The sequence below is a fragment of the Magallana gigas genome, chromosome 2, assembly GCF_963853765.1.
Source record: "Magallana gigas chromosome 2, xbMagGiga1.1, whole genome shotgun sequence".
Classification (NCBI taxonomy): domain Eukaryota; kingdom Metazoa; phylum Mollusca; class Bivalvia; order Ostreida; family Ostreidae; genus Magallana; species Magallana gigas.
In genome coordinates, this window is record NC_088854.1 from 27,791,816 (window position 1) to 27,814,079 (window position 22,264).

General features: G+C 34.5%; 4 protein-coding genes across 17 annotated transcripts in view; 3 read left to right on the forward strand and 1 right to left on the reverse strand.

Moving 5' to 3' along the window:
* The window catches only part of LOC105345155 (uncharacterized), a 35,968-nt gene extending 33,878 nt beyond the window's left edge, over positions 1 to 2,090 (reverse strand). For 10 of the 11 annotated variants that reach the window (XM_066075942.1, XM_066075940.1, XM_066075939.1 and 7 more), the window contains exons 1-2: positions 2,041 to 2,090; positions 264 to 412 (exon numbers count right to left, since the gene is read on the reverse strand). In XM_066075942.1, coding sequence (XP_065932014.1) covers positions 264 to 386 — 123 coding nt within the window. In that variant the 5' untranslated portion in view covers positions 387 to 412; positions 2,041 to 2,090. Of the gene's footprint in view, positions 1 to 263; positions 413 to 982; positions 1,101 to 2,040 lie in introns of those variants that run through there. The other variant, XM_066075936.1, reaches the window with a different exon arrangement.
* Positions 2,091 to 2,914: 824 nt separating this feature from the next.
* On the forward strand, positions 2,915 to 6,451 carry LOC105345160 (uncharacterized). The gene is made up of 14 exons (XM_066071478.1): positions 2,915 to 3,055; positions 3,151 to 3,222; positions 3,360 to 3,440; positions 3,554 to 3,670; positions 3,870 to 3,986; positions 4,093 to 4,185; positions 4,413 to 4,568; positions 4,725 to 4,811; positions 4,925 to 5,086; positions 5,331 to 5,417; positions 5,509 to 5,589; positions 5,766 to 5,840; positions 5,927 to 6,043; positions 6,247 to 6,451. The coding sequence occupies exons 1-14, from the start codon at positions 2,915 to 2,917 to the stop codon at positions 6,337 to 6,339; spliced, it is 1,479 nt and encodes a 492-aa protein (XP_065927550.1). The 3' UTR covers positions 6,340 to 6,451.
* Positions 6,452 to 11,633: 5,182 nt separating this feature from the next.
* LOC105345153 (nephrin) lies at positions 11,634 to 16,624 on the forward strand. The gene is made up of 6 exons (XM_066075957.1): positions 11,634 to 11,774; positions 14,324 to 14,478; positions 14,669 to 14,983; positions 15,128 to 15,493; positions 15,599 to 15,901; positions 16,599 to 16,624. Exons 1-6 carry the CDS (start codon positions 11,716 to 11,718, stop codon positions 16,607 to 16,609), a joined length of 1,209 nt encoding a protein of 402 aa, XP_065932029.1. The 5' UTR covers positions 11,634 to 11,715; the 3' UTR covers positions 16,610 to 16,624.
* Positions 16,625 to 19,925: 3,301 nt separating this feature from the next.
* Positions 19,926 to 22,264, forward strand: part of LOC105335335 (hemicentin-1) — a 52,777-nt gene continuing 50,438 nt past the window's right edge. For 2 of the 4 annotated variants that reach the window (XM_066075955.1, XM_066075956.1), the window contains exon 1: positions 19,928 to 20,201. The gene's annotated coding sequence lies outside the window, so the exon portion shown is untranslated. Of the gene's footprint in view, positions 20,202 to 22,264 lie in introns of all 4 variants that reach the window. The other 2 variants (XM_066075952.1, XM_066075954.1) reach the window with 2 other exon arrangements.

Sequence of the window (22,264 nt, forward strand, 5' to 3'; positions counted from 1 at the left end):
GATTTTAGAAAAGATGCACCATTAAATTTGGAAGAAATTATATTATTCTTTGATAATGATACAAATTATATAGAACATAGTGAATTGAATGTGAAGAGAATCATTGTACTTTTTGTCAATTGTGCATGTAAATTTTATATTGTGTTTTATTATGTACCGGTACATGCAATCTAACATCTGCAAAAATATCCACCTTAAAATTTCATTTTACAATTAGTTCTTTGAAAAATGTATTGTGCTTGCATGATGATAGTCGACACTACCTGCGGCCCGTGGTACAGTGTCACACTCTGGTCAAACTTGTCTGGCTTCTGGAGGCGAGTTTGGATGTCATGCTGAACATTAACCCAGTTCTTCACTTTGTCCCACCGCTCTTCATCCTCCATTATGCTAAATTCTCCCTAGAGCGGACCTATAATATATTATACATTCTCAACCAACACATTGCTTCAGTCACAGAATTTTTTTCTTTAAAATTTTGATGAAATATCATTCTCAGAACAGGCATATTTACTCTGTTTTCGAAAAAGTTACAGACTCTTCACTTTAATGAATTTAATTCATCAAATGTTCATAAATTAAAACAATGTGTTTAGGAATATTTTTTGAGGGATCCGAGCCATATTTTTTTGGCTGGCCAATGCTCATATGAAAGGATTGCTAAGTTATAATTCTATGGACATGCTAATACTGCCCCACACATATAATTTTTTAGATGTAAACTTATGGGTGAGGAATACATTTATATAAAGAATATACTTTTATTTCATTTCTTTTAAAACCTATTTGATAACTGAAATAATTTAAGATTCTCCCCACATGTTTGATATATTACATGCATTGTCTGCTTTGAAAACATTTTTCTTCAATCGATCACTATAATTCAACAAGTGACACAATTCAAACTTAGTATAATCATTCTAGTACAGTAAGTGATCTATATGTATTTGTTACATGTAACAATAACTAACATACTCCTTACCCGTCTATCTTTAGATCCAGTCACAATATTAAACCACTTTCTCCATTTCAACACAGTGACCTACATACACACCTGATTATGAACATTATATAAATTTGTGCCAAAATAAAGATTAATAAATCTAAGATGGTTCAACTATTTAATACACACAGAACTGTTAGTTCCATTTAAACCTTCATGAACTTTTTAATCCCTATAAAATCCTGACTTCAATTTTTGTAGAATTTCATTTGGATTAAGTACTTAAATTGAATCTACACTTCATTAATATGTGTCTTTTTATGTCTATGTAATCATTTTATATTAAATAAACCAGACAACACTGGTTCAGATTGAAATAGTATGCCTAGGCTGGCATTGCCCTTATTCTTCATGTATTTGAAACTAATGCTTCAAAGCTTGGGTTTTGGCATTTTAAGCAGCTCTCTGGATTCATTTCTACCCAATGGTACAGCATAATTCCTAATGTTTTTAAAGGCAATGTTAGTGTGTTCAATAAAATTAAAAAATAATAAATTAGGTACAGAAAAATAGAAATGACTGCATGTTCAATTCTGTCACTATTTGATGATTTTAGACTAGAATACACATTACAATTCTGTCAAAGAAATACAACTGAAAGAGATACAAAGGAAAAATTCAAGATTTTTCATTTAGCCTACACATCATCTCATTTTACTTTTCATATGTCATTTGCAAATGTAAAATAGCTGTAAACTAATAATTTAAACTGGCTGAGTATTGAACCTGAAGCGGTAGATGTGGTGTTTTAAAACAAAATAACTTGATATTTAACGTATGTAAAACTAAGTCAGAACAACGTGAAACAATCTGACAACAATATCTCGACGTTGGCAACACCAACTGACCAAAGGACAGTGCAGTCATCTTTTTTATACAGTGTTCTTCAAAGACTTCACGTTTTTCAATTTATTGGTACAAATGAGCTTAATGCTTATGCTGACATTACATCAAAATACTTTTCTTGTACAAAATCACTTCTTAGCCTAGTCAAAATATACATAAAATGTAGAAGTTCTTCTCTTTTCTTCACTTACCAGCTTCCCGGCATCTTTTGGATTTGTGACGTCACAATGAAAGAGCTGTCGATCCCGATCGGAAATAATATTTGATTTTTTTCGTGAGTCAAAACTGATTTTTAACACATTAGAATAATACTTGAGCCAAACAAGTATAACATGAATTAATTGAACAACAAAACTATTAAGGGAGCTCAATTTTTTTTTAAAAAAAATGTGTTTAAATTGAGATGTGATTCATATTTTAAAGTTTAAATTTGTATTTTGACAATCTTACAGTTTTCTAAACATAAATTTTCGGATATGTCGATAAAAACGAGTTTTATATTTTGTGTGCTTTTATTAGCTGCATGTTTGAAACTCTTACGGATTCTGTCATTAACGACTATGCTATCTAAATCAATGATATAGCTTCAACGAAGTTGCAAACAAAGAGTTGCATGGTATTCTAAAAAAAATGGGGAAAACATTCATCAATATGTTTTATGACGAATAATTACATGTAATTCTTCAAACGTTTAACATTTTTTTTAAACTGAAGAAAAAAATATCCATGATATATAGTGTTTTGCCTTTACCGCCGATCAATCAACGTCACAATCTAAAATGGCGCGTCGTGACGTTTTTCATTATGATGTTACAATTAATCGCTTTCATTATGACGTTACAATCGCTTCCAAGGAAAGTCATAACGCTTCACGGCAAACAAATCAGAAGTTGCAGAAATTTTCAGGAATTGAAAATGGTAAATACCAATCACCATAGGGGCTGATTATATGAAATAACGAGTTAAAATTACATGTATGTTTTTAATACATGTTCGTGAAAACCTTTTTAATATTTTGTGTCGGTTCATGTGTTGTTGTTGTTTTTTCTCAAGGAACCAGAATACATGAATGGAGAGGAATTTTTAAGGAGCATTGAAACCAGGCTGGCTAGAATGGGGGAAATAGCGAATGCATTCCATGAATACCAGACTGACAACTTTAGGAGGGAATTAGAGGATAAACAATTTAGACCAAGAATTGCGAAGGTTGGAAAAATCGTGTGATCAATGAAATTGATAAATTTGGATATAAATATGAATTATCCCACTTAACAATGGTTTTGTATTTCTATGATATATAGACAACTGCATGCTGCAACAAATCTCAGGATGACAGAACCACAGAGAATGACGAGATTTCAAAGTTGCTAAAGGTAGATTGATTAATGGTACACAACAAGAAGCGCATGCTTACTGTATGTTATTTCCAAAAGTTGAACACAAATGGAGTTATTTGATGTCTTATAGATAAAAAAGCTTTGATAAAATGATAAAACAATACGTGTTGTAGATTTATGATCCAGATAGAGAAACAGAGTTGGCAGATGTATTCCGATATCGAGAATACTCGGAAGATCTAGAGACAATAGAAGTTAGTATTTTTAAAGAATTTAAGTGCGATTGTATTTAGTAAACGATTGAAAAGGTAACTATGGCTTAATCTTTTACTTTATAGAAATACATATTATATGTTCGTTGTTGTAGGAAATTGTCCCAAGATATTATGATATTGAAGATACCTGCAGCAAAGAGTTTGCTTCCAAATGCAAACACAAGACAGAATATCTCAACTGGCTGAGGCACCAATCTCTATACATAGAGGTATTGTGATAAATGTTAAATGCAGACCAGGGTTTCTTATGTAAAACGAATGCATATACCAGTATAGGGTATATTTCGGTCGAATTCATCCCTCTGAATTCAAAGTAACCTAAATAATTTTTTTTCGGATGGGAGGGGGGGGGGGCTGAAGTTGAGGAGAAAATATCGTGTACTTGATGGAACGTTTTCATTGCATTAGGAAACAGACAAACGAAATGATGATGACCAAGTTGAAAGCAATGAGAAGTTCGCTGTTGAGTTCAGAACTGGGGCTGAATATCTGCAATGGTTGGAACTCCAGCTTCCATATGCAGAGGTAAGTAATGTTTTTGTCTTCTCAAAAGTATTTATTTTTCATATTTTGTTCGGAGCTGATATCATCAATTTATTAAATAATTTTCTTGCATTATTTACTTTTTAAGCCCTTTCTACCAAAAGATGAGACGCACTACTACTTTTTCCGAAAATGGAGAAAAGATGACCTCAAGTATTATTCTGAAATGGAATATTTTAATGTTAGTAAGCAACCCATGCCACGTGTCAATTTCCAAAATATGTATACACCGTGTTTAAAAATGTGTGTATAGCTAAATTTTTTCAAAACTGCTATTTCAAGACAAGAAAAGGAAGATTTTTCTTCGTATAGATACTGGCAAATACAAGTATTAGCACAAGAAAGAACATGTTTTAATCCTTCGAACTATAATCCATGTATATGAATTGAAATGGTCGTTGTTCATAGGAAATGGAAAACGAAGACGATGAAGATGAAATTGAGGGAGATAATTTTGATCTGAACTTCAGTCGACTCGAACCGACGAATGGAGAAACCAAGCCAGAGTTTGGTTCCGGAAGACAGCTTGTGGAATGGTTGGAGAGGAGACTAGAATATATAGAGGTACATTTACTTGCAATATAAATGTGGTAAACACAGCAATATCCCAGAATGGGTAAAACGGGAAAATTGTAATTGTTAGCGTTTAGAAATAAGTATAGGACCGCCATGAGACATTGACATGTGGTATGCATATTCACAATGAATTGTTATTTTCAGCCATTTGCACCAAATGATGCTGTCCACTTCTATTTCAAACGAACATGGAGCCGTGAGAAATTTGTTGCTACTGTCGATACGTTGGAGGTACAATTATTCTGTGGTATATTGTGTTAAATATCGTTTCCGTTTACTGTATTCTCGTTTGAAAACTATATTGATATAAAACTCTAATTTATTCAAATGGTTGTTGTTCATAGGAAATGGAAAACGAAGACGATGAAGAAGTACTTGAGACAGAAGTTTCTCATCAAAACGTAAGTCAACTACTCATCGAACCGACGAACGAAGAAACCAAGCCAGAATTTGATTCCGGAAGACAACTGATGGAATGGTTGGGGAAGAGACTAGAATATATAGAGGTACAAGTTCTGATTGTGTTAAAAAGTCAATTTAAAATATATATTTATATTTATAAATAAGTGTATGCCTAAGATATCGTTAGAATAATTCTAATACTTTTGAAGTATATTTTGCACTTAATTTTAGAATTAAGTTTTGCATTCTACAATTTTATGCATATTTAACAAGCGGACGCTATGCGAAATTGTATAAAACCGCCATAAGAGAATGAAATTTATCTAACAATTAATTTATTATTTTCAGCCATTTGCACCAAACGATGCAGTCCACTTCTACTTCAAACGGAGATGGAGCCGTGAGAAATTTGTTGCCAGTCTTACTGTAGTCGAGGTATAGACGATCTGTGAAAAATTGCTTTGAATATCGTTTCCGTCCCGGACTGTATTCTCGTTTAAAAACTTAATGAATATTAAACTTGTAGGAAAGGGAAACTGTGGAAGAAACGAAAGAAGAAGAAGTCCATATAGCACCTCCTATTGAACATAATTCCAGTTCTACAGAGGTAATTAAGTAACCGTTTGGAGAAACGTTTTCATATATACAAAATTACTAAATATAAGCTTTATTGGTTAGTAACTCTAAGTTTATAAATGTTAAGAAGTGCACCGATATGTCATTAATTATCCATCAAAGCATTGCATTGTAATTCAAATTTTTTTCATGTGATATTTTCATCAGGACGAAGAAAACATGAACGTGTACATAAGTCTGATGTCGAGACCAATGGCTCTGGATGGATTTAAGTTAGAAGAGGTAAAATATGTTTTAAGGCTTTCCGATAAATTGTGCACTTGGGCCTGTTCAAAAGCAAATTTTTACATGGACAATTCTACTTGCAGAAAACTCAAGAACATGTGCGAGACAAACCGTTGCTTGGCGATGTAACTGAGCACGTTGTCATGGAAACTACTATAAAGAATGAGGTGCTTGCTGCTGGCCCTCAAATGGAACCACTGGTGAGTGACACGCACTGCATGAAAATTATAAACTTAAACCGGTATTTCTTGAAAAAAAAATGAAATGACACTTCAAGTTATTTGTGGGAATTCCAGAACATAATATGCAACGATATATTTTTTTTGGGGGGGGGGGGGGTAAGTTTTTCATGGTCCTTGATGACATGCTAATTAGTAAACCTTGTGTTCTGAATTTATTACAGAAAAAAGAAAGTAACTCAAGCGAAGAGAGGAAGATTAAGAAACAACAAAAGAAAAGACACAGTTTCCTACGCCGGTTATTTGGCCGTTCATGAAAAAGAGACAAATTTTATATTACATTTCAACCATTTAACTAAATTGCAATGATGTCTGTGAATATTTTCCGTGTCAAATATATTTATATCCTTTCAGCAATAATAATGTTATACCCTTTTAATGTTGTTGACTTCTTTATTTAAATTACCGGGGAAAACTTTGTAAATTACCAACAAATCATAAAACCGAATTTTATACGTCATGTATCTCGATCTTTAAACATCCCATTTCAAAATGATGCATATGGTATATAAGTCTGTGATATAAAGACTGGGGAAGCAACATCTCCATATTATTATTTATACGCATAACAACAAATGTTTTCAATCATCTAATCTGTTAAGAGATTTATCATAGTAAGAGTTTACTAATACGGCAAATTGTATAGAATATTACTATACGTTTTGTGTACTTGACTACGCCTTTTCGCAAAGAGGCAACAGAAAGCTAAGAATTGGACCAAAAGCATTTGTTTTTGCTTATCCCATGATTTATTTGATAGTCACATATCTAGGAAGACGAGACATTGATCAAATAACTTTTAAACCATTATTACGTGTTAATTAAGAAACTGGAAAATCATTTGTTTTTTATCATATTATTGATTTGTCCGCTACAGATGAGCCTCATTGCACGTGTACATTCGTGTAATTAGGGTTATTGCCCCTTTACTGTAGGAAATTACACTGAAATGAACAAGAAAATGATTTACGATAGTGAGCATTTGCAAAACAGAAAATTATCAATGTTCAAATTTTGTACTAATAAATCTTACTATAACTGAAAAATTATATAATTTTGGTTGTTTCATTCTGCAATGTACCAAATTATTACGAACGTGCGCACTTTTCATACACCCATTGAACATACCCTGACGATTGGCAGCTCTTTTCTAGACAATAAAAGACATTTCTGACAATAGATACATTCATTGTTTTAAATGTCTTGTGTATTGCTTCGCTCCTATTCAGGTTGTTCTGTGTATCTGCTAGAGGTGTATGGTTACCAGGAACGCGAGTGCATGGTTTGAATTCTGTGGATTCCTTTATTGATAGTAACCAATTTCGTCAATTTTCGTAAATTTGGAACCTTAACTATTGGTCAAGGGCCAGCGTTTTCTATAGAGGTTGTAATGGTAAGTTGGCGACATATTTTAATATAAAGAAACTGTTGTACTAAAACAATGATACATATATTGGCCATAATGTCCCATTACATGTATTTGAAAAAAAAAACTGTCCTATGAAGACGTCAAAGAAAAAAATGCTTCTTTTTGCATTGAATACGAGTTATTGGTTATTAATACCCGGTACTTATGATAAGCTGGAGTTGAAGGTTTGCAGATCTGAGAAGATTTCCAGATGTTGTACAATTTGTGAAACATTGGTTAAAGGATTGGTGAAATACAACTTATATTCCCCATCATTGTCCTTTACACACTGTGGTGTGTAGGGCAGCAACAAACTTCCTCTACCCCTGCCTATCCTTGGCCAGTTTAATTGTTATTGACCGTTAAGCTCGCTCTCGACTGTCCTTCCCCATGATGTTCTTAGTCTCCTCCCCTCTCTCTTGCCTTCTGAGGTCCAGTGTAGAGCTGCTCTCGTTGTTGACCGAGGGTCTTTTCGTAGAACATATCCTATCTATCTCCATTGGCGTTTCTTAAAGAGGGTCCCGGTGTCCTCTTGGTTGCATCTCCTTAGTAGTTCTTCATTTGTGTTTTTTTTCCTGGTCAGAAAATTCTGAGTACTCTGCAAAGGCATGTCGTATGGAATGATCGTAATTTGGAGAAGTCTGTCGCTGCAATTCTCCAACATTCTGATCCATACAGGAGTGTGGACACATCACAGCTCTGGTAAAGTTTCAGCTTGGTGCTGGTTCTGTATTGGGCAGAGCTCCAGACGTTGTCCATGTCCGTAAATACTCCCATGGCCTTGCCCAGTCTGCTGTGTATGTCCTCCTTTGTAACGCCATCTGGTGTTTTGATGCTATATTCCCAGGTTTATAAAGTTGTCTATCTGGTGTAGTTCTAATTCCCTGATCTTACCATTAGCAGACACTTCCACATAAGTGTCACTGTCTCTGTTTTCTTTGTACTTATACGTAGGTCAACCTGTTGTCCGTCTGCTTGCAGCCTGTTGGTCTTTTCTTGGTTATGAAGGTGTGTGTGAGACAGCAGCACAAGGTCACCCACAAAGTTCAGATCCTATAAAGTTGAGAAAAGGCACGAGCGGAACCCTCTTTGAGAGTTTTCTGTTGTCTTTCGCATGACCCAATCGATGACCAACTTGAACAGTAATGCAGAGGTCACACATCCTGGTCTGACCCCGGTTTTAACATTGTAAAGATGTTGTTGTGTCCTACTAAGCATCTGATATTGTTATAGAAGCTCTTGATCAGGTGGACCAGTTGAGATGGAATGCTACAATGGCGTAGGATGTTCCAAAGACTGTCTCGGTATCCACTCCTCGTTCCCTTCAAATTCCTAATGTCAAAGCTCACGCTTGATTCAGTAGTTAGGCAAACGAATATGGATAGATACTGGTTACCAGTTTGAGTTTGGCAGGTGACAAAGATCCAAATTGAGAAAGCCATGTGAAAGGAATGGGTTCTCATTCATTAATTAATGCTAATTCATGAGTTCTTCGATTCTTAGACAGTAGTATTGGTGTAAGACAAATGTTAGTAAGAGTTCTTTCTCTTTACCCTGACGTAAAACATGCATAGTTTTGACTAGATAATTCGCGCCCATGTACAATCGTATCATTAACAGTAGTCTTCAACTCAAATTATCAAACTCCACGATAAGAAAAGATAAGAAAATGCCTTCAAAATTATTTAAAAGGTAAGAAACAACATAATACATGTATACGACGAAAAATACCATGGCATGCAAGTGTCTAATTACTAAAGTAATCTAATCTACAAAACGTGTAGATTTCATTTGATAAGTTTATTAATGTGCAAGCCCTTTAATTCTCAAATGAGTAAAGAGGTTTACAAACTTTTTTGAGATGTACATATATAAAGTAGATTTAGTTGTTAAAGATATTCGCACGAACATAATTATATTATTCACAATTTCTTCAACTAAGAAATCAAACTTTACACTCCTTTTTCATGTGATCTTTTATTTTAACCCTTTGTTTGTTGAAGACTAGATATAGTTTAGAAATATTGACTGTATCGTTGACATATCAGCTGCTTAGCCTTACAAGAAAACAGACGTGTCACATATATTCATTCCGGAGTTGTGTCAGGCAATCAAGATTTTATCTTTTTAAGTATACAAATCTCAAATAATACGTAAAAAATGCCAATAAACAAAACAACAACACATATAAGACAAAACCCCAGCTTATCTTATTAAAGATGTTCGGTTTGATACATTGCACCGGAATTTAAATTCAAAAATTGGGGATCAGATACTGAGGATAAAAAACAATTAATTCAACATCAAACCAGCTTATTTTAAAAAAAATGCTTTGGTTTTAAATCAACTGTAAGGATAGTGGTATAACTAAAGACGGTGTGACCTGCAATAAACTATGATATGTAGCCGAGTCTCTGGAGAAGCTCACTACACTTGTTAACACAGAACAGCTATGCAAGTACAGCTAGCATCTTTATGCATGTCTTCAACAAATCTGGAATTCGTAGATTTACTGTATGCAAACAAGATAAAACAGGATAAAAAAAAATAATCTACTAGTAATCGAGAATCGTCGAGACTGAAAACTTTTGACTAATGTCTCCTCTGAAGTACGTCAGTCAAAATTTTCATGCAGTCTCGACAACAGACATTTTATTGGCGAATGTAGATTTGGCTCTTTGGTGTTTTTGGTCGGATTTTTATACGCGGGCGAATTCCATTTGAAATTGTCGTTCGTCTTGTTTATTCATAAATGATCGGTATTATTTAATAGACTATTTTGTGCTAATCAGTTTTCTAAAGACAAATGAGAAAGTACTCATTTGATGTTAACACCCTGGAGACAGAATAGTTTTGATGACCTCTGTGACCAAAGACACTCACTACTTTATTCATCAGTTGCACTAATAAACGAATTAGTAAATCGTACTAGTATATCGAATGAATCATCGATTAAATCTCAACATAAGAATTCTTTAATTAATCTGTGATTCTTAATTTGAATAAATCGGGTAAATAAAGATCGATTAGGAGACCTTGTCTAGATATCAACAGGTATGCTGAGCCCATTGTTGAACTCGCATGTCATTATCAAAATTGAAAAGCTAGTGTTAGATGGTTTTATACATAACATAAGCGTTGGCTTATACAATGTAAGAATACATTTAGCTTCTTTTTAGTTGTCAAACCATGCAACATTTATGAACTACATAAGTCGATAATAATAAGTGCATTCGGATCACGCTCGCCCTTTTCCGTAACCGATTAAATTTGCAGTGACGGAAATGGCCGAGTAGGTACGATTGATAAGAACTGAAGTGATTCTAGCCAATCTGATTGGTTGGATTATTGATAAAATACATTCGGTTGTATGATAGAGGAGGATGGGTTGGGGGGGGGGGGTACCAACAAGCGGATACTAGTAAATTCCACTATTGATTGACGTTCACGTATGTTTAACTACAGTTGAACTTCGATATCCCGAACACTCATATCTCGAATAAAATGGATATGTCGAAGTAATTTGTAAGTCCCAACCACTTATTCTTTAAGTATTTTACCCTAGATATCACAAATACTCGGATATCTCAGTCCCATCTAGTTCGAGACAACGAAGTTTGACTCTATAACATCACTGGACTAAAGATGAGTTAACTTTATAGACGTGTAAATGTACATTTTGTATCTGAACCGTAAAGGTTGATGAGTTTAAAACAGAAAGTAATGTTAGATTCCAAATACACGTAACAAAATACTGGTACACACAAAGTCTCCTTTTAGATTTGGTAATTTCTTCACCACCCCCTTCCGAATGAAATATTTTGATAGGATTTAGTGTGCAAAGTAAAATCGTTTTCGAATAAAAATGTAGAAAAATCATCTATAGCTTTGTCCTGAATGATATTACTGCACAGTCTAAGACTGCATAACAAACTAGAATAAAATTGATCCGATCAGTGTTTGAATTTTTAACAATGCTGCAATGGATACTAGCAACAAAGAAATGCAACGCATTTTATGTACATGTAGCGGGCTATTATGCAGGAGGCATTCCTTTAAATTGATTTTAGTGTCAATTTTCGTCTTCGCACATTCGTGTATCTGTACACTATGCACACTTATTGACAATTTTTAAAATAATCTGCATGTTAAGCGTTAAACGTTCTGAGTAGGGGGAAGTAAAATAGGGCTAAATTGGTTTGGTTGTGGGAAGGCGTGTGTATGGATGCAATATACTGGTACACCTGTAGTTGAAGAACTTAAAAGGATTCCTATTGGACCCTGGTAGATGGATTTTTACACTAATATGATTGGTTACATGTATTCGAAGAACGTGAGTGTCTTTCTCATCTCATGGATATAAATATGATTCAAACTTGTAAATTGTATATCAAAGCCCGGGGCCGTAAAACTTGGACGAGCTCACTTTTGATATCAGTCTTACTTATATAGTGGAAAAGTGAGACTAAGATCTAAAGAAAGAGAGAGGGAGCTCGTCTGAGTTTTATGGCCCCGGGGCCTGTTCTTTTGCTAATCAACCCTGCAATTGACTAAATTTTGCATTATTATTTGTTTTACTTAACATTATTATTAAAAAATATGTTGTTATTTTATTTGACGCTAAAATGTAAGCATTTAACACATGTGTAATATCCCAACGTGATTATGTGGTTTAAACTGAAAAAGATATAAATTACCACGATAATAAAGTCCCGAAGTGACAGCGTATCGAGGTCTAATCGATGCATTTAAAGGTTGATAACTGTACAAAAGAGCAACAAAAGAAACTTCAATGGCTTTTCATTCAATAATATTTATTGACGTGAAATATGTTTTCTTAGATTAAGATCTTTTCTAATAAAATATTAACCTATACGTATATTTATTGGCCACTTCATCTTGCAATTTTGACCGAAATTACGCGGGGAATCAAAATACAAAGACATACCACATGACAACAATTTTCTTGACATATACAAGACTAATAAACATTTTCCCCTATGCCTATGTTGTTTCAAATAGACATAAACCATTAGGAAATCTGTTAGATACATGTAGTAACCATGTAAAGATGCCGGTACCACAACAGAGTCTTCAATATTGTTCAGTATCTGCAAAATTCGATGTCGTTCATGTTCATATAACTGCCAATTGTTTAGATCCACCATAAACTCTTCCTTGGAATTCAAGCGTTGATCTACATGTTAATTCGTTCGTTATTTGTAACAAGACTTTTGAACGCCTTGATCAGTTGTCCTCTAACCCGAAGCTTGTAGTTTGGTTGTGTTTGGTCTATTTTTCCATTCATAGGCATTTGAATGCCATGGTTCTTTTCGGCAACCTAGCACTCAAGTCAATACTAATCAAAATCCTTGCGCTAGGCTGTTTATATTTTGGTTAAAACATTTTATATGCAATAAGATGTATGTCTCATATAAGCAGAGCTCAGCTTTACTAAATGTTAACAGAACGGACACTAAGTCTTGTTGGTGACCGCTCGTCCCTCCCCCCATAAAAATGAAACCGTAATATAGACAGACTGTGTTTAACAAAGTGATATTATGTGATGTTGAGTGTTAATTGAAAACATTCAAGGATCCTCAAACCAAAGCCACATTTATAGAAGTTAAATATTTGTTCTTCCGTCCGCGAAAAGTAACTATTAAGTACTTTTTGATGTCAGATTGCCATTGGTTTCAAATAGCTCCGTTATATCAAATGTTATCAAATTGTTAAGATATTTAATTTGTTGGTTTTAAAGCCCTAGGATCTTATTTAAATAGCCAGTTCCTCTGTACATTTAAAAAAAAGATCATTCATACTGTTTTAGATCTACAAACAAATCGTAAAATTTTCTTTATAGCAGAAGCCTACTGGGGAACATATCCAACACGTAGAACTTGAATTCCAGTTCAACGGTTTTTGCGTGTAGGAAGTAGCCAGTAGCCAGTTCCTGTAAAACGCCTTTAAATCGTACCTCTTGATCCGTTCTTCAAGGATCTGGCGACTTTAAAACAAACCCTTTAATTTTAGGACAACATTGATCTTTATCTAAATACAGTTGTATAGCTATTAAACGGCCCTTTTCGGTTTTGGTTTAAATCGGTCAAAGTAATAGCATCATCTGAGAGAGAGAGAGAGAGAGAGAGAGAGAGAGAGAGAGAGAGAGAGAGAGAGAGAGAGAGAGAGAGAGAGAGAGAGAGAGAGAGAGAGAGTCTGGCAGACAAACAAACAGACAGTGAGTTTTTTACTGTTTTGTTATGTAACATGTCCATGTGAATATTCCACGGCATTACTAGCATAAACCCCTACTTTAAAGTGAACGGCCGCTGATCGCATTAATGTATTTCAAACATTTATAGAATTTCCCACACACCCAGTCTTACATATAACTGATTACCTATAATATGTTAAGTTAGTATTCCACAAGCATAATTTAGCGTATTAATACACAGATTTAAAGGGTATGTGAATTACAATTTGTTAGTCAATAATCTCTTAATCAGAAGCCGATTACAAATTACGTTTTAAAAATCAGAGGAAAACTTTTTCGTTGTTTTAGCTGTAAAATAATTCACATGTTAACACGATGCATAGACATAAATTACCTTCAAGATTTAATTTACGATTATTTATCAAATTTAGGTAGATCTATATGTATATTGAATCTTACTTACTGACACTAAGACTTGGCAATATTGTCGACATGTAAATTTATTTTTACAAAATGTATGCATATTTATCTAACAAAATCACAACGATAAGAAACATATAGAAGTTCCCCATGCAAGAAAACAATAAGTTTTAAAACATATTTTTACCTATTTATACAGGAATGAAACGACTCGGAGCACTCTGAAGGTGGTGAAAATGATTTCAATTAATTTGGACCGGATCGGGACAGTGGCCGTCAGACAGGGTTTCTCACTACGCCTCACTCTGTTCATTGTATTCGTTTCGTTGTTTCCAGAGATTCGCACTCAAACATGTAAGGCTGAAATTTTTAAATATTTTTTTTCACTCGACACTACCATTTTTAAGAGTCCCTTTTACAAAATCTATATAGTAACAATTTTGGCATTTTAACAAATTCATTATTTTTAAAAAGGTTTGTTGAAATTAATTGAAACAGAGTTGTGATAAATTATGGGGTATACATAATTTTTTTGCGTGAATAGCCCTTCCTGGAAATCCAATACTCAGCATAATCGATGCCAAAAACGAGGGCGATACTGTGACCTTGACATGTACGTCGTACGGAGGTAACCCCCTGCCCACCGTTCGGTGGTACAAAAATACTCAGCTGGTCGACCCCGGAAGCAGTCCAAACGGAAATGGAGACGGTGTGTTCACGGTAGGCTCCACCACCGCCACCTATAACAACTACACTTTCCAAGTGTCAAGGTCGGATAATGCCGTATCTTATATCTGCAAGGTCAACAGTTCTTTACTGACATCTGAACTCACGCGTTCGCTGAGGATAGAAGTATACGGTAAATAGTTGTATATACCATTTGTAATAACACATCTATGTACACGTATTGAGTAAAATCAATTAATTAAAGAAGAACACTTTACTGTAGTACACAAACCCATAAACGGTTGACGTTACCTAAGATTACTTTTTTACGTTACAGTTCCAGCGGATAACCCCATCATCAGTGGTCCAACTGCTGCAACAGCGCTTGATGCAAATAAAAATTACAACCACACATGCACTGCTGCTAACGGCTACCCAGTGGTAAACATAGTATGGAGACTTGGAACGTCTTTCGGAACTTCTCAAGATCTTTCACAGGGAGTGTCAGGTCGGACGTTCCGGATCTCAGAGAGCACGACTACGAATTCGGATAGCACATTGACCAAAGTGAGCGTGCTGAGCTGGACCCCCATCACTGCTGATAACGGGAATATACTGTTCTGTGTGACGACCCAACTTACAGCGCCAGGGGGATCCGTACCAAACATCACAAAATCGACTAACGTTCTCATCTCTGTCCAACGTAAGCAATATGATAAGAGCCTCGAAATAAATTAATTGTACACAAAAAGCAATAGGCCTAATTTCTGCATAGAAATGATAGTAAAATATTTTGTGTTCTCTCCAGAAATTCCAATCCTTCGGATTCTGAATACCAGTTACACTATTGAAGTAGGCCAGGCAGTGACGTTAGGGTGTAGAATCGTGTCAGCATTGCCGCCCGCGACGAGGGTCTCCTGGAGCAGATTTGTCAATGGCGTGTACAGTCTAGTGGCCATTGATAATGTCCGGTACTTTGGATCCACCGTTAGTAATCCTAATTTGACAATTACAAACGTAGCTCTCAGCGATGCAACCACCTATCAGTGTTCGGCAACAAACAACGCGGGCACGGGGAACAGCGGTATGACGTTACTCACCGTCACCGGAAGTAAGTAGTCGAAACACTTATGACGGCCTAATATCATGCATAAAGTTTAAGTTTAAATATAGAATTCTTTGTCAAATTGAAACGAATATTTCAACTGTTGCATTTATTCTTTATAAATACAATATGTACATGACAATTTATAATTTTAACGTAACTATGCTATTAACTTCTAACCTTAATTGTGTTTGCGTGTGAAATCACTGTGTTTGAATTTATGACGTGTTTGATTTTCCTTCTTATAGAACACAAAACCCGCTGGGTCACTATACCCACGAACGGTTTATTTTCTAAGAGAAGGGTGTTATCAGAATGATGTGCTGGGTAGTTACACTGGTACACGTGCATGCATGCGCTGCTTGAAATGCACATTCACTTGCCCTCACCCAACCCTCTATATAACAACGTACATGTTTAGACATCCCAATGATTCATAATGCATACATGTGTATGGGGGATTTTTTTTCTGAAATTTATTCTCATATTTATTTTGACATTTTTTTTTCAGATATGCATATATATATGTAATATACATGTAATAATATTTTAGGTTATTTATGCTACTGAATATTTCTGTTCATCGTTTTATAATTTGTCATCAATGGAAGTTTTAGAATATACTTGTAAGTATACCTGCTAGCTATTTTCTGAATATTCTGTTGTATGAAATTTCAACTACTTCACAAATGATTTTTTTCAGGTTCACATTGATTCATTATAATAACTTGTTTTGTAAAGTTGCTCTTCCTACAGGCTAATCTTTTGTTAAGGATTTTAAAAGATCATTGAATATGGATTAAAACCCACCTACAGGTAAATGTTTGCATCCAGTTTGAAAAATATGTTTTGATTTATACTTACTATGGTATATGTGTGGTATAGATATCTTAATGTACATATACAATGTATAAATGTAGTTTTTAGCTCACCTGTCTGTCGTCCGTCTGTCCATAAACTTTTCACATTTTCAACATCTTCTCAAGAACTACTGGGCCAATTTCAACCAAACTTGGCACAAATCATCCTTAGGCAAAGGGGATTCAAAGTTGTAAAAATTAAGGGCAATACCCGTTTTCAAGGGGAGATAATTAGAAATTAATGAAAAATTTCGAGAAATTTTCAAAAATCTTCTTCTCAAGAACCATAATGCCAGGAAAGCTGAAACTTGTGTGGAAGCATCCTCAGGAAGTGTAGATTCAAAGTTGTGAAAATCATGACCCCCGGGGGTAGGGTGGGGCCACAATAGGGACTCAAAGTTTTACATAGTAATATATAGAGTAAATCTTTAAAAATCTTCCTCTCAGAAACTAATCAGCCAGGAAAGCTGAAACTTGTGTGGAAGTATCCCTAGGTAGTGTAGATTCAAAGTTGTGAAATTCATGACCCCTGGGGGTAGGGTGGGGCCACAATGGGGGTCCAAGTTTTACATAGGAATATATAGAGTAAATCTTTAAAAATCTTATTCTCAGAAACTAATCAGCCAGGAAAGCTGAAACTTGTGTGGAAGCATCCCCAGGTAGTGAAGATTCCAAGTTGTGAAAATCATGACCCCCGGTGGTAGGGTGGGGCCACAATATGGGCTCGAAGTTTTACATAGGAATATATCTATAGAGTAAATTTTTAAAAATCCTCTTCCTAGAAACTAATCAGCCAGGAAAGCTGAAACTTGTGTGTGGAAGCATCCTCAGGTAGTGTAGATTCTAGGTTGTGAAAATCATGACCCCCAGGGGTAGGGTGGGGCCACAATGGGGGTCGAAGTTTTACATAGGAATATATAGAGTAAATCTTTAAAAATCTTGTTCTCAGAAACTAATCAGCCAGGAAAACTGAAACTTCTGTGGAAGCATCCTCAGGTAGTGTAGATTCAAAGTTGTGAAAATCATGACCCCCGGGGGTAGGGTGGGGCCACAATAGGGGCTCGAAGTTTTACATAGTAATATATTGAGTAAATCTTTAAAAATCTTATTCTCAGAAACTAATTAGCAGGAAAGCTGAAACTTGTGTGGAAGCATCCTCAGGTAGTGTAGATTCAAAGTTGTGAAAATCAAGACCCTCGGGGGTAGGGTGGGGCCACAATGGGGGTCCAAGTTTTACATAGGAATATATAGAGTAAATCTTTAAAAATCTTCTTCTCAGAAACTAATCAGCCAGGAAAGCTGAAACTTGTGTGGAAGCATCCTCAGGTAGTGTAGATTCAGGGCCACAATGGGGGTCCAAGTTTTACATAGGAATATATAGAGTAAACCTCTAAAAATCTTCTTTCCAGAAACTAATCAGCTAGGAAAGCTGAAACTTGTGTGGAAGCATCCTCAGGTAGTGTAGATTCAAAGTTGTGAAAATCATGATCCCTGGGGGTAGGGTGGGGCACAATGGAGGGTCGAAGTTTTACATAGGAATATATAGAGTAAATATTTAAAAATCTTATTCTCAGAAACTAATCAGCAGGAAAGCTGAAACTTGTGTGGAAGCATCCTCAGGTAGTGTAGATTCAAAGTTGTGAAAATCAAGACCCTCGGGGGTAGGGTGGGGCCACATTGGGGGGTGTTAAAGTTTTACATAGGAATATATAGAGTAAATCTTTTAAAATCTTCTCAGAAACTAATCAGCCAGATGATTCTTTATAATTGTTAAGACTTTGGCTCCAGGACAATTCTTCGGCCTCACAAGAAGGTTCAGAGTTTGATGTAGCTTTATATCCCATATATAAACAATTATTAAGGATCTTTTTGAGAACTGCAATACTCATAATGTGATATGACTATAAAATTAGCCTGTTAGAAAAGGGACTAATGATTATAAACATAAGAATATCCAGGGGGGGGGGGGGGAGTGGATTTTATTTATACAGGATCTACATGTATTATTGTACATTGTCCAGATAGTTTGTATTATGACTCCATTAAGCTGATTTTATCATACCTATCGTTCCTCAGGTGAGCGATGTGGCCCATGGGCCTCTTGTTATACTATTGATACTGACCTATATTATAAATAGAACATCTAAGTAATGATGATTGGTTGCAGCTTCCCTATCAGCAAAATCGATCATATGCTGGGTGTTTCTCTCTAATTATTTCTTTCTACTCAAATGTCATTAAATTCTAAATCTAATCAAAATTAGATGTTGGATCCACTTACTTACTCGCTACGCAAAGGAGTGTAAGCAAATTGAACTAACATCTAATTGTAATTATTAAACTCCATTTTAATACTATTGAAAACAATGAGATTATTTTTTAAAGCTAATGTGAATTTGAGATTACTCTTCCTTTAACATTATTAATTGAAAGAAGAAAAAGACCCAACTACAAAAGAAGTTTTATAGTCAATTTCCAAATTTTGTGAATAAAGAGTGAATAAAAACATTTTAGTGCTGATCGAACAAGATATGGAAGAATGATATACCCCATTCATTTAATGCTTTGTAAATGATCCACTCAAAGCAGCATTATCTGAAGATTTCATTGAGAGTTATTCCCCTTTAAATGCATGATAGCAACAGATTTGATGCAAATAATGATTCTATAAAACAAAAAAGAAAAGAAAAAATATATGCAATGGTCTGAAGCTAAAATGGAAAGTCTTACCTAAACTATTTTAAATGATAAATTATTGAATTAAAATGATCTGTATGTTTCACAAAAATCTCAAATCACATACCATTTTGTGTGTTAATTTTTTTTTTTTATAGAAATCTGATCTTATAAATAAATTTTTCTTTTTAATTTGATATCAAGACATGTACCTGTATTTTTTAAAAATAATTAATTGTAATTTTTTTAAATTACAGATTGCTAATTATATCCATACCACCATTAATTAGTTTACACCCCATACAGTGTGAGGACCCATGCTGCTTGAATAGAACCTTCTCAGCTCCAGCCCAGCCAGATCTTCAAAGACAAGTTCAAACAAATGCTAGCTCTATTTAACCCACACAACAGAGAGAAGTTCTGAATTGGCTTAGGTATTATTTTTAAATGTCTACATAGTGTTGTTTGTACATAACTGTTCATTGTATATAGACTGTCATGCTTGATTGAACAGGGCTTGTGTGCTTAGTTAATGGTAACCAAGAACTCATTTGCCTGTTTTCAATACATGTGACAGATTGAAACTGCCACGAGATTGAGGGCTGGAAAACTCTCTTTTTAGGGGACTGAAATCTCTTTTCGTATTGGACTCTGGGATTTTATTTTTTGAATATTTTTTTCTGGGAAGGAATCATTAACCATTAAGGGACATTGTTTTAGAGTTTGGATCTTGTTCAAAAATTCAATACATAGAGAAAAAAATTTAACAGGTAAGTGATATTTCTACTGTTCAATTCAATGTTTAATATTAATTATTGGAAGTTTTCAATGCCCTTTTCCCCAATGATTTATAAATGGACAGCTATATGCTTTATTAATGATTATTATTTTCATTTACCATGGTTTCTCTCTGTAATTAAATACCTTGATTAAACAAATACTAAGCAAGCCTCAACTCATTTTGTCTTTGCAAACTGCTGCTGGGGATTGTGAATTGCTGTCTTTCTTTGAGTTCTACTTATAATCGAAATAGCTTGCTCAGTAATAAAGCAAACTATATCACCTGATTTTACCCAAGAATCTCTTGTAATAATGTGTCTTTGATTTCAATCAATGACTCGCTGTGGCGACAGAAAATCTATTGAAATATTGATTCATTTATGTCCTAGCTGTTGATGTCTGCTGCAATATTTTGGATGGAATAAAATTCTTCATCTTTTAGTCATGGAATTGAACATAATTTAGAAAATGGGTGTTTGCTGTAGTGTCTATAATGTATGAATTATTGCAAAATAACTTATTAATCAAAAATACCCCGCTAACAACTGAAATGTATGAATTATGATGAGTAAAATCACTATATTTGTAGATTTTTACAGAGAATGTAAATCTTTCTTAATTTATCTTTTGCACTTTATTGATATAACAAAATACTCATCATGCAGTCAATGGATATATACATATAAGGGACTAATGACCATGCGGTATCTAGAGGGAACTACAGGATATTGAATGATATCCCATGAAAATAATATCGCATAAATTGTAAATGTTGGGTTTGGAAACACAATTAAGCTCGATTACTATAGCTATTGGTTACCTATATGTAGAGCAGGTACCAACCACACATCTAATATGTATCCTCCCCATATTTCTCTATACCAAATTTATATTGTGGTTGTATCATATAATGTAAAAAAGTCTTGTACTTTGAAGGTGTTCAAGTTTAACAAAATTAAATTCGAAAATGGAAAATGTTCTTCTCGATCGTGTTCCAGAATCTTCCCTCTTGAAATAGTTTCCTTGTTACATAGATAGCTATGATATAAAGCTATAATATAATAATAAGTTTATATTCATTAACATTACATTTGTTGACACTGTGGCTATATAGGACCCTTTATTTAACTGGCAACATAAAAACAAAGTACCCTAAATGTATTATGAACTGTTATTGGGAAACATCCCTGCAATTCAATTATTTGAAAATCATTGTCTTGAAAAATAAGGTTAAAAAATGACTGTACATGTATGTGCCAATTAAATCTCTCTTATCATTTCATAGAGCATTTTCAACCTTGATTTAACTATCAGTTTTATTTAAATTTATATTTTGATATCAAATTGAGTACTGTCATTCTGTTTTTATAAACTACAATGTTTTCTTCTATGTAAAATCAATACCCTAATTGTCAATCATTACTTATTTAAAGTAACCAACCTCTGTGAAAATAGTCCATATTGACATCACCTATTTACCTGTGACAAAGTCTACATCTCTTATTGTTGCTCATCTGTGTCACCTGTCTAGTTGCTATGGTTATATAGGTAAACAAACAAATAGCTACCTCTATCTCATGGATGACAATCTCAGGTTTTATGGGATGACATCTTCATCAGTGGGATGAGTTCAGACTGATATTTGGGATATTTAATTTCTGGCTTGGTTGCTTCACTGAAGGCGGAATTTGCCATTGTGCCAGTGTGAATGTTGACAATTATTCCGAAACCAGGATCTTTTAAGCCATAATTTTCATTTCATTGAACTTGTAAGTAGGGTGAGATTTAACGATAAGACGTGTGTATTGCTAAATCGAGATGCTCGTGATAGAAAAAAACGATAACCCAAAGGTGCTTGGAGGTGTCGTTAAACTTGTTCTTTTGAGATCTGTATGCAGAATATTTCTGAAGATTAATATGCAACCATCTTTTATAGTAGCTTGTCAACAGCCTACAATTTTTCGTCCTTGCGGCTTAGCTTTGTACCTGAAAGGCATCAATATTGATCTCTATATGACAAAGGCATTTACAGATCATTAGGTCATGGGTATTT

Excerpts from the sequence above, each read along its gene's own strand:
- LOC105345160 (XM_066071478.1), top strand. The coding sequence starts at position 2,915 with ATGAATGGAGAGGAATTTTTAAGGAGCATTGAAACCAGGCTGGCTAGA. Across the intron at positions 3,056-3,150 it reads TTAGACCAAGAATTGCGAAG|ACAACTGCATGCTGCAACAA; the intron begins GTTGGAAAAATC and ends TATGATATATAG. Across the intron at positions 3,223-3,359 it reads AGATTTCAAAGTTGCTAAAG|ATTTATGATCCAGATAGAGA; the intron begins GTAGATTGATTA and ends TACGTGTTGTAG.
- LOC105345153 (XM_066075957.1), top strand. The coding sequence starts at position 11,716 with ATGCAATATACTGGTACACCTGTAGTTGAAGAACTTAAAAGGATTCCT. Across the intron at positions 11,775-14,323 it reads AGGATTCCTATTGGACCCTG|GAATGAAACGACTCGGAGCA; the intron begins GTAGATGGATTT and ends CTATTTATACAG. Across the intron at positions 14,479-14,668 it reads AGAGATTCGCACTCAAACAT|CCCTTCCTGGAAATCCAATA; the intron begins GTAAGGCTGAAA and ends TTGCGTGAATAG.